This window comes from Hemiscyllium ocellatum, chromosome 21, assembly GCF_020745735.1.
Source record: "Hemiscyllium ocellatum isolate sHemOce1 chromosome 21, sHemOce1.pat.X.cur, whole genome shotgun sequence".
NCBI classification, from domain to species: Eukaryota; Metazoa; Chordata; class Chondrichthyes; order Orectolobiformes; family Hemiscylliidae; genus Hemiscyllium; species Hemiscyllium ocellatum.
Window position 1 is genome coordinate 58,036,238 of NC_083421.1, and position 15,336 is coordinate 58,051,573.

Sequence of the window (15,336 nt, forward strand, 5' to 3'; positions counted from 1 at the left end):
ACTAGGAAGCAACCTTGGGACCCTTTGCTGTACTCTCTTGATGACAAATAGATTTTTCCTATGGTATGGAGGACAAAACTGTGCCTCATGCTTCAGGCATATTTACATTGAAACCATATAGCAAGAAATCTTGATTTTTGTACTCCAATCCCCTTGCATCAAAGGAAAACATGCCATTGGCTTTCCTAATTGCTTGCTGCAGTTATATGCTTATTTTCTATGTTCCTTTCCAATTATGTTCAAGTCCCTCTGAGCAGCAACATTGAAACGTTCTGCATGAGTGTACAAATAAGAAGTAAGAGAAGGCCACTCAGCTGATCATGGCTGATCTGGCTTCAACCTTAACCCTACATACCTACACGCTCCTGATAATCTTTCATCCCTTTGGCCATTAAGGATTTATCTACCTCTGCCTTAAAAATATGTAAATATTTTGCATCCGCTGCTTTCTCGTGGAAGTGAATTCCAAAGGAGAGAGGCTTGATTCCTGATGAAGGGCTTATGCCATAAACATCAATTTTCCTGCTCCTCTGATGCTGCCTGATCTACTGTGCATTTCCAGCACCACTCTAATCTTGACTCTCAATGGCGAAAGTCCACACCTTTCAAAAAATAGTGAGCTTTCCTAATATCTCAACCAACATGAATAAGCTCACATTTTCCCACATTGTGCTCCCTCAGCCACCCTGTTATTCAATCAATCTGCGCCTTAGATGGGATTTAGAAGGATAAAAGCAATCGATCCATGTATTATTCGATGTGGAACCCTTGTGCTTGTTTGCTGCTTCAATCCTGAAATGAATTTGTGATCCTATGTTGAGTTACTGAGATTTCAGACCCAGTGAAATCTTCAGTCTACTGAACAGGCATTTTTATCCCCCTGCAATCCTTTATGCCAAACCTAACTCTTCACTTGCAGTCATTGTTCAGTTCTCCCCCAAGTGCTCTGGCTTCCTTCCACAGTCCAAAGATATGCTGATCAGGTGGACTAGCTGTGCTAAATTGCCCCTAGTGTCCAGGGATGTGCAGGCTAGGTAGGTAGCCATGGGAAATGTTGCTGAAATTTTCCTATTCCTTATTAATTAATTCTGGTACACAGACATTAACACGTTTATTCATGATATCATGGGAAGACAGCAGTGACCACAGCACGAATGGACTATGACCTCTTCTCCAAGCTACTGGGTTTCACAGGTTATATAGGATTACAAATGACTGACCGTTAATTACTGAACAATGCATGTCTAACAACATTAGGTGGTCAAACAACATTACTGGCCATATAGCACACTATTTGCCGAAGACAGTAGCAGATAAACTGTGGCTTGGTTCTAACAGAGCTCCCGTTATAGAAAGGGAGGAACGTATCAGCGGGTGAGGAGAAACAGCAGCAAGGTCAGCAGAAGAATTCTCGTAAACAACTTCGGTTAGAAAACAACTCAGCCACAAAATGGTTTCCTCCAGGACAGACCAGTCAGAGTCCTGAAATGGTTTCCACAGCAGGGTTACAGGGATAGGGTGGGTGGGTGGGGGTGTTGGATCTGGGTGGGATGCCCTTTGGAGGACTGGTGCAGGCTCAACAGGCTGAATGGCCTGCTTCCCGACTGTCGGGATTCTATGATCTTGAAGACTTTGATTAGATCACCCTTTAACCTCTAACTTCTGGAGAAAATAGATCTAATTTGTATAATCTCTCTTCATAACTTAACCCCTGAATTCCAGGTATCATTCTTGTGAATCTACATTGCATACCCTCCAAAGGCCAACATACCTTCCGAAGATGGTGTCCAGATCTGCTCACACTACTCCAAGTGGGGTCTAACCAGGGTCTTGTAAACTGCAGCGTAGCCTCTCTGACACAATCCATATTCCTCCAGGGTGCATGCTATGATACAGTGATGATGACACATGCACAGCTCCTAATGTATTCTGACTGTGAGACGTAACACAATTACGAGTCTTGGCAGCTGAGGCCTGAGGCATTTTGCAACCTGAAGTCAGTATAATCAGTTCTGATGTAACACAATAGTTCCATTCACGTGCAATCGTACGTTATAAGAAAATCGTGCAATAGCCTCACAATTTAAACTAGTGGGGCTAAAATCATATCATAGCCAATACAGGGAAGGAAAGTACCTGTTCTACAACTAATGATGTAAATTCTTCAATCATGTTAAAGCCAATTCATGTTGAAGAATCATGAATTGTAGCACAACTGACTGTATAGAAGAGCCATTAATTCTTTATTGGTCTCATTAATTGTGCATACTAATCTTGATAGTAATGTGACTCTGACCTGATATTGGGAAGAGAATTGCGAATATTAATAGTTCACCAAATGTTAACACATCAACGTACAATGAATACAGTCAAAGTGGGTAGACCTTGGGGGGATTATTTTACAAATCTACTGCGGACTTTCCTAATAATTAGGAAGCTAATGTGTGCACTTCTCTGTCGACAGGATGGATGATGCAGAAGCCTGTTTCATTCTGAGCAGCCGTAACGAAGTGGACCGAACAGCCGCGGTACGATAAACACGAGGGCAGCGTGCAGTCTGACAACTCCAAAACGGGAGGGTACAGGGAGGGTTACAGCACAGCTTCCTGTAGAAACGAGAAGCCAGTTAATGCCAACAGGCCGTATTTTGATCATGCTGCCCATCTCAAACCAGATCTTCCTATTTTTATTCCTTCGTGTGATATGGGTGGAACTGGCAAGGGTGTGATTTACTGCCAGCCCCTGCTGCCCTTGTCTTGGTCAGTGACTCAGCAATCTTAAACTACTGAAGTCCAAGCAGTGACTCAGCATCTTCAACTACTGAAGTCCAAGTAGTGGAGGTACACCCATACTGCTGTTAGGGAGGGAGTCCCAGGAATCTGTCCCAAGTAGGCTTTGGCCAGATGATCATAAACCTAGTATGACATCATATAGGCTCAAAAGTGATTGACTAGGTTTCTTGTGGATGAGATTGCATTATGGTAACATGAATAGACTTTTAATCGAGAGCCCCAGGCTAATGCCCTAGGGATGTGAGTTCAAATCCTACCATTCTATTAGATGTGATGAGAATGAAGGTAATCTCAGTGACGGTGACCATGACAACTATTATCAATCATTATAATGACCCCGCTAGTTCATCCATGTCCTTCAGGGAAGGAAATCAGTCATCCTTACCAGGTCTGCCCTACATGAGACTCCTGTCCCACAACAATGTGATCTCCCTGCTACAGGAAGGATGTTGTAAAATTTGATAAGATTCAGAAAAGATTTACAAGTGTGTTGCCAGGGTTGTGGGGTTTGCACTATGGGGTGTGGCAGAATAGGTTGGGGCTATTTTCCCAGGAATATCAGAGGCTGAGGGGTGATTTTATAGAGGTTTATAAAATTATGAGGGGCATGGATAGGGTAATTGGCCAAGGCCTTTTTCACAGGTTTACGGTGAGAGGGGAAAGATTGGAAAGGGACCTAAGGAGCAACGTTTTCACGCAAACTGTGCACAGTGGCACAGTGGTTAGCACTGCTGCCTCACAGTGCCGGAGACCTGGGTTCATTTCCCACCTCAGGCGACTGACTGTGTGGAGTTTGCACGTTCTCCCCGTGTCTGCGTGGCTTTCCTCCGGGTGCTCCGGTTTCCTCCAAAGGTGTGCGGGTCAGGTGAATTGGCCATGCTAAATTGCCCGTAGTGTTAGGTAAAGGGGTAAATGTATGGGTATGGGTGGGTTGCGCTTCGGCGGGTCGGTGTGGACTTGTTGGGCTGAAGGGCCTGTTTCCACACTGTAAGTAATCTAATCTAAAAAACTTTTTCACATGTGTGTATGGAATGAGCTGCCAGAGGATGTGGTGGAGGCTGGTACAATTACAACATTTAAAAGGAATCTGGATGGGTATATGAATAGGATGGATTTAAAGGGATATGGACAAAGTGCTAGCAAATGGGATTAGATTAGTTTAGGTTTTCTGATCGGAATCTCTATGACTCAATGATTTCTAAAAGCCCTCTGAAATGACTCAGCAAGGCAGGTACAGTTCAGGGGCAACAAATACTGGCTTTATCAGTAATACCCACATCCCATAAGGCACTAAAACCAAAATATGTTAGTATTTCTTTCTGGAGGCTTCATCATGGACTTCCCACCTCTAATGCCATGCTCAGTCAAGTAGAGTTTTCTTGTCTTTTTGATACTTTATAATTGACGTGAGAATTTCAAAGAGCACAAAATTAAGCACAATTCTTTTGTCTCTATAAGTTTTCTGTTGGACTAAGAGTGACCAGATAATTAAAGTGGAATTCCCAAAGACTCCAGGTCAATGCTTAAGGTTCAGAAACTCATGGCTAGTGCTTTATATGGGTGCATCTGGGGACTGCAGATGCTGAAGATTAGAGTCAAGATGAGACTGGTATTGGAAAAGCATAGCAGGTCAGGCAGGATCCGAGGAGCAGGGAAATCTACGTTTCAGGCCAGAGCTCTTCATCAGGAATGAGGGTGGATGCCACATGCACTGACCATGTGAAAGCTCAATATTGCTTTTATAAACTTAGATCTCATTGCCATTAATTTGTTTTCTAACATGCAAATACCAAATGCATTTTTTTTTAAAAATGCTGGGCAGTTTGGTTTTTTTTATTAGATTAGTTTCCCTACAGTGTGGAAACAGGCCCTTCAGCCCTTCAAGTCCACACCAACCCAGACCCATTCCCCTACATTTACCCCTGATTAATGCACGTAACACTATGGGCAACTTAGCATGGCCAATTCACCATCACCCACACATCTTTGGACTGTCGGAGGAAACCCACGCAGACACAGGTAGAACGTGCAATCTCCGCGCAGACAGTTGCCCAAGGCAGGAATTGAACCCGGGTCCCTGGTGCTGTGAGGCAATAGTGCTAACCACTGAGCCATCGTGCCATTTGAACTGGTGTGTTTCGTATCATGTTAATAATAATTGTCTAATGATCAATCACTCTTTGAGGATTGATGCAGTCCCTGGGTTAGTTTATTTAAAACAGTAAATCACATTATAAATTATGCAGTAGACTTTGCAGCAATGAACTGAGTGTGCAGACTAACTGGCAGGCAGAATCACAACATTGTATGTGCACAGCATATGGAGTCTTTACAAGTGAACTCTCTAAAGGCAAGGTGGACGTAAAACATTATGCGCCACACTAATCTCCATTTACCACCAACGCAGAAAGAAACCACATCCATGGTAACTATCTTACCCTTAACAGAGCAGTAGATCTTCACGGCTGTGTCAGGAACTCTATTGAGGCGATCCTTAGGGTACACAGTTAATTGGCCACATAAGTGTAAATTGAAGAAATTCAAGTCACAGATGTAATTCGATTCATTAGAAGTCTTATTGCATGAAATGAGCTTGACAATACTTTAATCAGACATTTGGAACTCAATTTACATTCTTGATTTATTTAGGACTTTTCAGTTGGGATTGGTGGATATGGAACTGTCGCAAGGTTCAGTTGCATCTAAAAACTTTGGTAGAGTTGCATTCATAATAAAATTTGCAAACAGTGGGGTTTCAATTTCTTCACAAATAGTGTTATGCTATTAATGTGTTTTGAGAAGATTTGTAGCTCAGGTTGAGGTTCTGGGTGTAGGTTTGCTCGCTGAGCTGAAAGGTTCATTTTCAGACATTTCGTCACCCTACTATGTAACAGTGGGCCTCTGGGCAAAGCATTGCTGGTGTTTCCTGCTTTTTTTAAAATTTATATATTTGGGTTTCCTTGGGTTTCTCCTTCCTTCAAAACATATGAATGTTCCTTCCAACCATCCAGAAAATGGAATTCCAGACACCGACTTATCACTGGAGAGTTTATTTTCACTATTCAGTGCCTGACTAACAATAAATTGTTTTACACATTGAAGGATCATCAGACAATCTTGAGAGCTTGGGCTGTGAAGGATTTTGCCCCGAACTGCCCCCTTTATGTTCAGATCCTGAAGCCTGAAAACAAGTTTCACGTCAAGTTTGCAGGTGAGATTTTGTATCCTTTTCCGTGCATCGCCACGCCTGAGTTTGTGATTGATTTCAAATTGACCCAAAGTGCTCACAACAAGCTGGTAGTCATCTGGCATGGCCTCTGCTACACTTGGTTCTGTGTGTGTTTTTTAACCCAATGGTTTCCTCTCAAAACTTAAGAACAGAAGCAGACTATGGAAATCATTAACACATCAGACTTTTTTTCAGGCATTTGATGCTGCAGTTTGTTGCTAATCTCATTCCACTGAAGGACATTATAGACTAGCAAGTGGAATGGTACGAGACGCATCAGACCATGGCAAGTAAAAAATGACACAGGAGAAACTGTGCCCTCCTATTGTTTATAAGCAGTGGGGGCCCATCTTGAATCCCTTAACTTGAAGCTCCAGTTTAGACATTTCCAAATTTTACTGTGTTTCGCTTCTTGTGCAATTTGTTACAGCAGCAGTTTTCACAGAACCCCCACGGTGTGGAAAGAGGCCATTCAGCCCATTGAGTCTGCACAGACCCTCCAAAGCCCCCACCCCTGGCCCTATGACCCCCGCATTTACCATGGCTCATCTGCCTAATTTGCACCTCACGGGGAAATTTCGTGTGGCTAACTCCATCTAGACTGCACATCTCTGGATGGTGGGAGGAAATCGGAGCGCCCAGCAGAAACCCATGCAGACATGGGGAGAATGTGCTTTACTGGAACCGGTTAGCTCAGTTGGCGGTCTGGATGGTTGATTTACAATGCAAAGTAATGCTCATGGTCTGGGTTCAATTTCTGGGTTTTGTGAAGAGCCTGCCTTCTCAAACTCTCCCTTCAGCTGACCCTGAGGTTCAGCTCATCATTAGCCATCTCTCACTGAAGAGAGAGCTGCCTTTGGTCTGTTTGGATTTATGGTGACTTTACCTTTGCAATAGGTTTTCAATATAAATTTTGACATGACAGCCTCTCAGCTCCTAATAGGAAGTTTGAATTCCTTTTTTAGAAACCATTTCAGAAGTTATTAAGCAAATCCAACTTCCCCAGTTGAACCTTGAAAATTTCTTCCTGTCGGTTTGTAATTTTCAAAACTGTTGTTTCCTTGTAGATCACGTGGTGTGTGAAGAGGAGTTCAAATACGCCATGTTAGCCTTGAACTGCATCTGTCCCTCCACCTCCACGCTCATCACCCTATTGGTTCATACCTCCAGGGGACAGTAAGTCAATTTTTTTAAAGCTTCTATTCTCCTTCTCAAGGATTCGCTCGGTCTGGAGTATTGTGAAAAGTGCTTTAATCTTGTTTCCACACTCATGTGCAATGTGTTTGACTCTTGACTACTCTCTGGGATGGGCAATAACTGCTGGCCTGGCCAGCAATGTCCTCACCCCGTGAATGAATAAAACAAAAATGACCTTAGGTACGACTTGAAGTACTTTAGAAGTGTTACAATGTAGGGAGCGCCAATTCACCTCGAGCAAGCTTCCACAGATCGTACAGTGCTGATGTGATTCAGTCGATAGCCCTCTCAACTGTGACCCTCACCGTTCTGTGTTGAAGAATGATTCCAGCATTTCAGCACATAAAACCAAGGATGACACTCCAGTACAGTGCTGAAGGAGGTGTTGGCTTTCAGATCAAGTAGTAAAGTAAGGTGCCATCCACCTGTTCTCGTGGATGTAAAGAATTGAATGCATGGGACTGTTTGAGGATGGGTGGGAGGAGTTATCATGGCTAATAACTGTTCCTCAATCAATATCAGAAAAGAAAGATTATCTGGTCATTATTGTGTTGTCCACCACATTCACGTTAAAAACCATGTTGATAGAATACAGACATTAATCTGCAATGTAATGGGGAAACTGTGATCCAGATATTCACGTTAATGTGTGGGAACCTGGGTTCAGGTCCCACCATGGTAGTTGGTGAAATTTGTGTCCAACAAAATCTGGAATTAAAAGTTGGTCAAATGGCAACAATGTATCCACTGTCAATTATTGTTTTAAAAACCTGTTTGATTCACGAAAACCATATTGTGTCAGTCATAGAGGCATATGGAACGAAATCAGACTCATTGGTCCAACTATTCCATGCCGACCAAGTTTCCAAAGCTAAACTAGTCCCATTTGACCCATATCCCTTGATACCTCTCTTGTCCATGTATCCGTCCAAATGTCTTTTAAATGTTGTGATTATATTAGTCTCTACCACTTCCTCTGGCAGTTCATTCCACCGACGAACCACCCTGTGAAAAGGTTGCCCCTCAGGTCCCTTTGATCTTTCACTTTATCATTATGCCCTATAATTTTGAACTCCCCAATCCTAGAGAAAAGACCTTTGCTATTCACCTTATCTATGCCCGTCATAATTTTATGAACCTCTGTAAGGTCACCCCTCAACCTCTTATACTCCAGGGGGAAAAAGGCCCAGCCTATCTAGCCTCTCCTTATAATTCAAACCCTCCAGCCCCAGCAACATTCTTGTTCCAATGCTCTACCAAGAAGAAAATCTGCTATCTTTACCTGGATTGGCCTACATGTGACTTCCAGACTCACAGCATTGTGGTTGACTCTGTAATGCCATTTGAAATAGCTACCGGCTACCTGAGTAGGGACATGTAGAGATGGGTAACAAAACTGACCTTGCCACCTGCCCTCCTCAAATTAAACATGTTTTTAAGAAGAAAGACTAGATCACATGCTGAGTGCTGTGCGGTAAGGGAGCCAATCCAACCACGGAGAAATCCCTTGTTTTTTTCTGAAGTGGTCCGAAAGAGTTACCCATATTCACCTGAGAGGGGAGATGGACATCTCAGCCAAACAATAAGCACCTCTGACAGTGTAGCACTTCCCCAGTATTGCACTGGAGTGAGTGGTGCTTGCTTTCATTTTTGGAGTCCTGGAGTAGGATTTGAACCTGGAGCTTTTGAGAAGAGAATGTCAATCACTGAGCCACTCCTAACTGCTAGAAAGAGGTCTACGAGAGAAAATGGTACATTTTTATTTGAGGTGTGTCATGATATTGCTACCTTCCTTTTCACAAGAAGGCATTTGGAGTGTTGTTTTTGAAAGTTAACTCATATAGTCTGGCTTGCAATGAAGCATTTATTTAAACTTGCTACTTCAAAGCTTCTGCAAGAACCCAACGGTTGTATTTTCCATTGGAAATGACAATCTTCTGTAACAATCAGCTCTACACAACTGCAGAAAGTGATTATTTTCCTATGAAAAACCTGGTAGAGATCAGCTTGCACTAATGGAATAGCCCATAAAAGTTAACTGTATGAGCTTGCAGTTGTTGTGGTGGAGTTACAATGTAGTTTTGATCTTCAAAGTTTGGGAGAAGATTTGTAGCTCAGCTGCTCATTGTTGTGGTTCTGTTCGCCGAGCTGGAAATTTGTGTTGCAAACGTTTCGCCCCCGTCTAGGTGACATCCTCAGTGCTTGGGATCCTCCTGTGAAGCGCTTCTGTGATGTTTCCTCTGGTAGTTTCGATCTCCCACCATCATTTCCTGATGCTCTCTGCCAGGAGCACACTTCTATTACAAGGAAAAATGTCCCTTAAAATTCAATCAGTTGCATCCTGTGATGGCAAGTCACAAACCAAGAGTTTGGCATATGGGGAAATCTGCATGGTGCGACATTCACAGTATAATAATCCATGGGGAGATTGCAGTTTTTTGTACATCGTTGGCCAACTGGAATGTTCTTCGCTACTTTCGAGTTCATTTATTTAAAAAGACAGATGCAGCAACATTTTAAAAGAACTGCTCACAGTAGAGATTTCTGTTAGTTTGAAGTGCACAACTGTTGTATTTGTAATTGATTCCTTAATACGTAGCCTCGAGATGAATTAGCTTTTCAAACTCAGTTCAGTTCGCATCTTTCAGTCCATGCAACAATGAAGACAGAACATAAAAATCTGTTGAGTATGGTTCAGCATCCCAAAATGTGATTTAACTTGTGCAGTGAAGCAGGATTATTGAGAGCTCCCTATAACTGAGCTTAAACATTTCTGCTACCGGAGAATGGAGGTTGCTGAACAGTTAACACAACAGTCCTTGACTTTCACCTTGATCTGTTTGCTTAGACCTCACCAGCCCCCATGAATGTCACCCTTCCCCTGCGAGGAATTTAAACTAATAGCAGGTTTGCATCTCCATGGTTACAGGGAAGGACAACAATCCCCCGAACAATGGCAAAGGATGTATGGGCGATGCTCAGGGAATGAGGTTTATCACATCAAACTCGGTGACAGCAAGTTCTTCGGAGAATATGAAGGGAAAAGTTTCACCTATGCGTCCTTCCATGCCCACAAGAAGTAAGTTATTTCGATTAACAATTCCTCATGGGGGACTGAGTGGGACTCTGTATTTTTGACATTAAACTTTCAGTGCCAGTGACCTTGAGTGCAGCTTATCCCACACAGTGATTGTGTAATGACTTTGTGGCTGGACTCGTAATCCACAAAACATGAGTTCAAATCCCACTGTGGCATTTTGAATTCAGTTTGTATTTACAAAAAAGTAAGCTGGAATTTTTTTTAAAAGTTGCTATCTGTAAGATTGACATTGGAAGTGTTTCAATTTTAGATTTTTAGCTTCTGCAGTTCTTTGCCTTTGTTAAGCATGAGCTCATAGGATCATAAAAATATTAAAGGTGCTGAAGGAGGCCATTCTGCCCACTGTATCTGTAGTAGCTCTTCAAATGAGCCTTATTACCAATTGCCAATCTCCTGCGTTCTTCCCGTATCCTTACACATTATTTCTGTCCAAAGAATCAGCCAATGACATCCTTAATGTCTCGGTTGAACCGGCACTATTTTCCAGACCCAAATGTTCAATTATCATATTTTCATCCCTTTAGGGAGGGCAATCTGCCATCTTTACCTGGGCTGGCCTACATGTGACCCCAGTCCCAAGCCAATGGTGCTGACTCTTAGTAACCTTTCTGAAATGATTCCAAGAGTCACTAAGTTGTACCAGACGTCTACAGTGGTTCAACAAGAAAGACAACACCTTCACAACGCAGCTAAACTTGGGCGATAAATCATGGCCACATCCTGAAAATAATTTTCTTTTTAAACTGGGATCAAAACCTGCTGGTTCTAAATGTCCAGTTTGAGCAGATTCACTCCCATTTTTAATTAGTATCCTTACCACCAATGCCTTGTCCTCCAGCCTCTGTAAATTGTACCTCTTTAGCTGAACCATTGGTCATCTGAATCAATCTTTCCTTATACGGTATGTGTTGTATATTGTTTATGAAAAACCCCATGAAGCACCTTAAAGACACTTAAAAATGTAAGACATATTGTTTATTATAAGGTCAGAATTGGGGACGTTCACTGATGATTCCACAATGTTCAGCACCTTTTGAAACTCCTCAAGAACTGAAGCATTCCATGTTTAAATGCAGCAAAAAAATTGAACAATATCAAGGGATGGGCTGAAAGTGTCAAGTAAAATTCATGCCATACAAATGCCAGGCAATGACCATCTCCAAAAAGAAACAATCTTACTATTACCTCTTGATATTCCGTAGTGTTGCCATCACTGAATCCCCCAGTATCAAAATCCTGGGGGTTACTGTTGACCAGAAACAGAATGGGACAGATGTATAAACACAGTGGCTGCAAGAGCAAGTCAGAGGCTAGGATACCTGCTGCATGTAACTCTCATCCTGGCTCACCAAAGCCTGTCCACCATCTACAAGGCACAAGTCAGGAGTGTGATGGAATTCGCCCCACTTGCCTAGATGGGTGCAGCTCCAACAACACCTTTCAGGACGAGATGGTGGCTCAGTGGTTAGCACAGCTGCCTAACTAGACCCGGGACCCGGGTTCGATTCCGACCTTGGGCAACTGTCTGTGTGGAGTTTGTACATTCTCTTTGTGTCTGCATGGGTTTCCTCCCACAGTCCAAAGATGTGCAGGTTAGGTGGATTGGCCATGCTAAATTACCCATAGTGTCCAGAGGTGTGTGGGTTAGTTATGGGGAAGTAAAAAATGAGGTCTGCAGATGCTGGAGATCACAGCTGCAAATGTGTTGCTGGTTAAAGCACAGCAGGCCAGGCAGCATCTCAGGAATAGAGAATTCGACGTTTCGAGCATAAGCCCTTCATCAGGAATAAGAGAGAGAGAGCCAAGCAGGCTAAGATAAAAGGTAGGGAGGAGGGACTAGGGGGAGGGGCGATGGAGGTGGGATAGGTGGAAGGAGGTCAAGGTGAGGGTGATAGGTCAGAGTGGGGTGGGGGCGGAGAGGTCAGGAAGAGGATTGCAGGTTAGGAGGGCGGTGCTGAGTTGAGGGAACCGACTGAGACAAGGTGGGGGGAGGGGAAATGAGGAAACTGGAGAAATCTGAATTCATACCTTGTGGTTGGAGGGTTCCCAGGCGGAAGATGAGGCGCTCCTCCTCCAGCCGTCGTGTAGTTGTGTTCTGCCGGTGGAGGAGTCCAAGGACCTGCATGTCCTCGGTGGAGTGGGAGGGAGAGTTAAAGTGTTGAGCCACGGGGTGATTGGGTTGGTTGGTTCGGGCGGCCCGGAGGTGTTCTCTGAAGCGTTCCGCAAGTAAGCGGCCTGTCTCACCAATATAGAGGAGGCCACATCGGGTGCAGCGGATGCAATAGATGATGTGTGTGGAGGTACAGGTGAACTTGTGGCGGATATGGAAGGATCCCTTGGGGCCTTGGAGGGAAGTGAGTGTGGAGGTGTGGGCGCAAGTTTTACATTTCCTGCGGTTGCAGGGGAAGGTGCCGGGGGTGGAGGTTGGGTTGGTGGGGGGTGTGGATCTGACGAGGGAGTCACGAAGGGAGTGGAATGCAGGAGTACAGGGACAGGTTAGGGGGTTGGGTCTGGGTGGGATGCTCTTTGGATGGTTTGTGTGAACTTGATGTGCTGAATGGCCTGTTTCCACACTGTAGGGATTCTATCGATAATGTAGCCAGCTTGATTGGAGCTATCTCCACTCCCTCCAGTACAACATTCAGTAGTAGCAGTGTGTACTACCTCCAAGATGCACTGTAACAATTTCACCAAAGATCCTCAGATAGCACCTTCCATACCCATGAACACTTCCATCTTGAAGGATAAAGTCAGCAAACACATGGGATCATCATCACCTTCACGTTCCCCTCCAAGTCACTTACCATCCTGACTTGGAAATAGAACTCTACTCCTTTGTTGTTGCTGGGTCAAAAACCTGGAATTGCCTCCCTCAGGGCATTGTGGGTCAACCCACAGCACTTGAATTGCAACAGTTCACGAGGATTGCTCATTAACATTTTCTCAGGGGAACTAGGCGTGCAATAAATGTTGGCCTAGTCAGCAAAACCCTCATCCCACGAGTGAATTAAAAGAAAAGATAATGCAGTGTATTTCTGACATTAGCGCTGAAAATGTGTTGCTGGAAAAGCGCAGCAGGTCAGGCAGCATCCAAGGAGCAGGAGAATTGACGTTTCGGGCATGAGCCCTTCTTCAGGAATGAGGAGAGTGTGCCAAGCAGGCTAAGATAAAAGGTAGGGAGGAGGGACTTGGGGGAGGGGCATTGGAAATGCAATAGGTGGAAGGAGGTCAAGGTGAGGGTGATAGGCTGGAGTGAGGGTGGGGGTGGAGAGGTCAGGAAGAGGATTGCAGGTTAGGAAGGCGGTGCTGAGTTCGAGGGATTTGACTGAGACAAGGTAGGGGGAGGTGAAATGAGGAAACTGGAGAAATCCGAGTTCATCCCTTGTGGTTGGAGGGTTCCTAGGCGGAAGATGAGGCGCTCTTCCTAGGCGCTCTACCTTTTATCTTAGCCTACTTGGCACACTCTCCTCATTCCTGAAGAAGAGCTCATGCCTGAAACGTCAGTTCCCCTGCTCCTTGGATGCTGCCTGACCTGCTGCGCTTTTCCAGCAACACATTTTCAGCTCTGATCTCCATCATCTGCAGTCCTCACTTTCTCCTCCTATTTCTGACATTAGCAAGGTTTTAGGTTATGTTGATGGAGAATCTTTATGATGAGGGAATTTGTGAGTTATTTAAATGGAGCAAAGAATGTAATAATATCCAGAAGATAATTAAGCACTTCCTTTGTTTCCTCCTGCTCTTCAGGTACGGTGTCTGCCTGATAGGTGCGAAGCGCGAAGACAACAAGAGTATTTTGCTGAATCCTGGGCCCCGGTACATTATGGTGAGCTCAGACACCTGCTTCTACATTAACATCACCAAAGAAGAAAACTCAGCGTTCATCTTCAAAGAGGAAGAGAAGCAAAAGAGGAAGGGCCTAAGTTCCGAAGGCATCTTTGGTGGTGCTTCCAGACTACCCGTCCACAGCATCATTGCAAGCATGGGTGAGAGATTAACCATTGAGATGGATTGCCCTGAAACCTTAGGTCCCTATTTTCCACATTGAGAAACCTCAGTGAAAGGTCAAGGTGCACAGTACAGCTCATATTGTGAGGTGGTGGGGGGAGGTGGTGGGAAGCGAAGAAACAAGAGATTAACAAGTTGAAACTGGCTGGTGTCAAGCTTAGGGTTCAAAGGTTAGCTTCTGCAATAGCTAATATCTGAACCAAAAGTGCTATGAATCTTCCTATGAAAGCACTGCAGATGCTGGAAATCTGATTGAGAGATGTTAGAAATGTGCTATACCAAGCAGCAACAGTGGAGAGGGAAAGTCTTACATGTTGATGATCCTTTGTCAGAACTGACAAAATTTACTGAGGCCACAGACACAGGACACAGGGAGAGAGGTAAAATGAGGAAGACAGGAGTGGGTAACTGACAAAATAGGGATGATGAATCAAATGAAAATGTGATCGTTTTGGAACAAGGAATGAAACAAAAATTGGGCGTGGAATCTAGAATGAATGACTTCCAAACCAAATTTTTCAGCCTAAGATTTCACATTTGGTTGCTTTGAACTCTGTTTCTATAAGTTTGTTCACTCTACAAATGAGATCAGGTCACTCTGTAATCACTTGTAATCCACCCCACAATATCCCTTGGCCATAACGGAGTAATATCTTCAAACTTCCAAATCAGCCCCTTGTTCCTCCAGCCAAGTGGAAGCCCAAAGACATCCCAACAAAATACTTAAGCACATCGCCACCCACACCCTGCCAATATTTTCAAAGGTGAACCTCTGGCTTGTGCCTGTACTGTAATCAGAGGCCTCATGAAAGCTTCATCGGTTTTCATATGGCAGGTTGGGAGGATGAAGAAAGATAAAACAGTCTGTGTGGAGTTTGCACATTCTCCCTGTCTCTGTGTGGTTTCCTCCCGGTGCTCTCCTTTCCTCCCACAATCTAAAGATGTTCACGTTAGGTAGATTGGCTATGGGGAAGTGCACGGTTACAGGGATAGTGTAGGGGAGTGGGTCT

The 15,336-nt window shown here is 44.0% G+C and overlaps 1 protein-coding gene across 2 annotated transcripts in view; it reads left to right on the forward strand.

Moving 5' to 3' along the window:
- LOC132825911 (potassium channel subfamily T member 1-like) overlaps positions 1 to 15,336 on the forward strand; it is a 428,710-nt gene that overhangs the window by 319,340 nt on the left and 94,034 nt on the right. For both annotated transcript variants that reach the window (XM_060841534.1, XM_060841535.1), the window contains 5 exons: positions 2,465 to 2,528; positions 5,895 to 6,003; positions 7,089 to 7,197; positions 10,148 to 10,297; positions 14,066 to 14,304. In XM_060841534.1, coding sequence (XP_060697517.1) covers positions 2,465 to 2,528; positions 5,895 to 6,003; positions 7,089 to 7,197; positions 10,148 to 10,297; positions 14,066 to 14,304 — 671 coding nt within the window. The remainder of the gene's footprint in view (positions 1 to 2,464; positions 2,529 to 5,894; positions 6,004 to 7,088; positions 7,198 to 10,147; positions 10,298 to 14,065; positions 14,305 to 15,336) is intronic.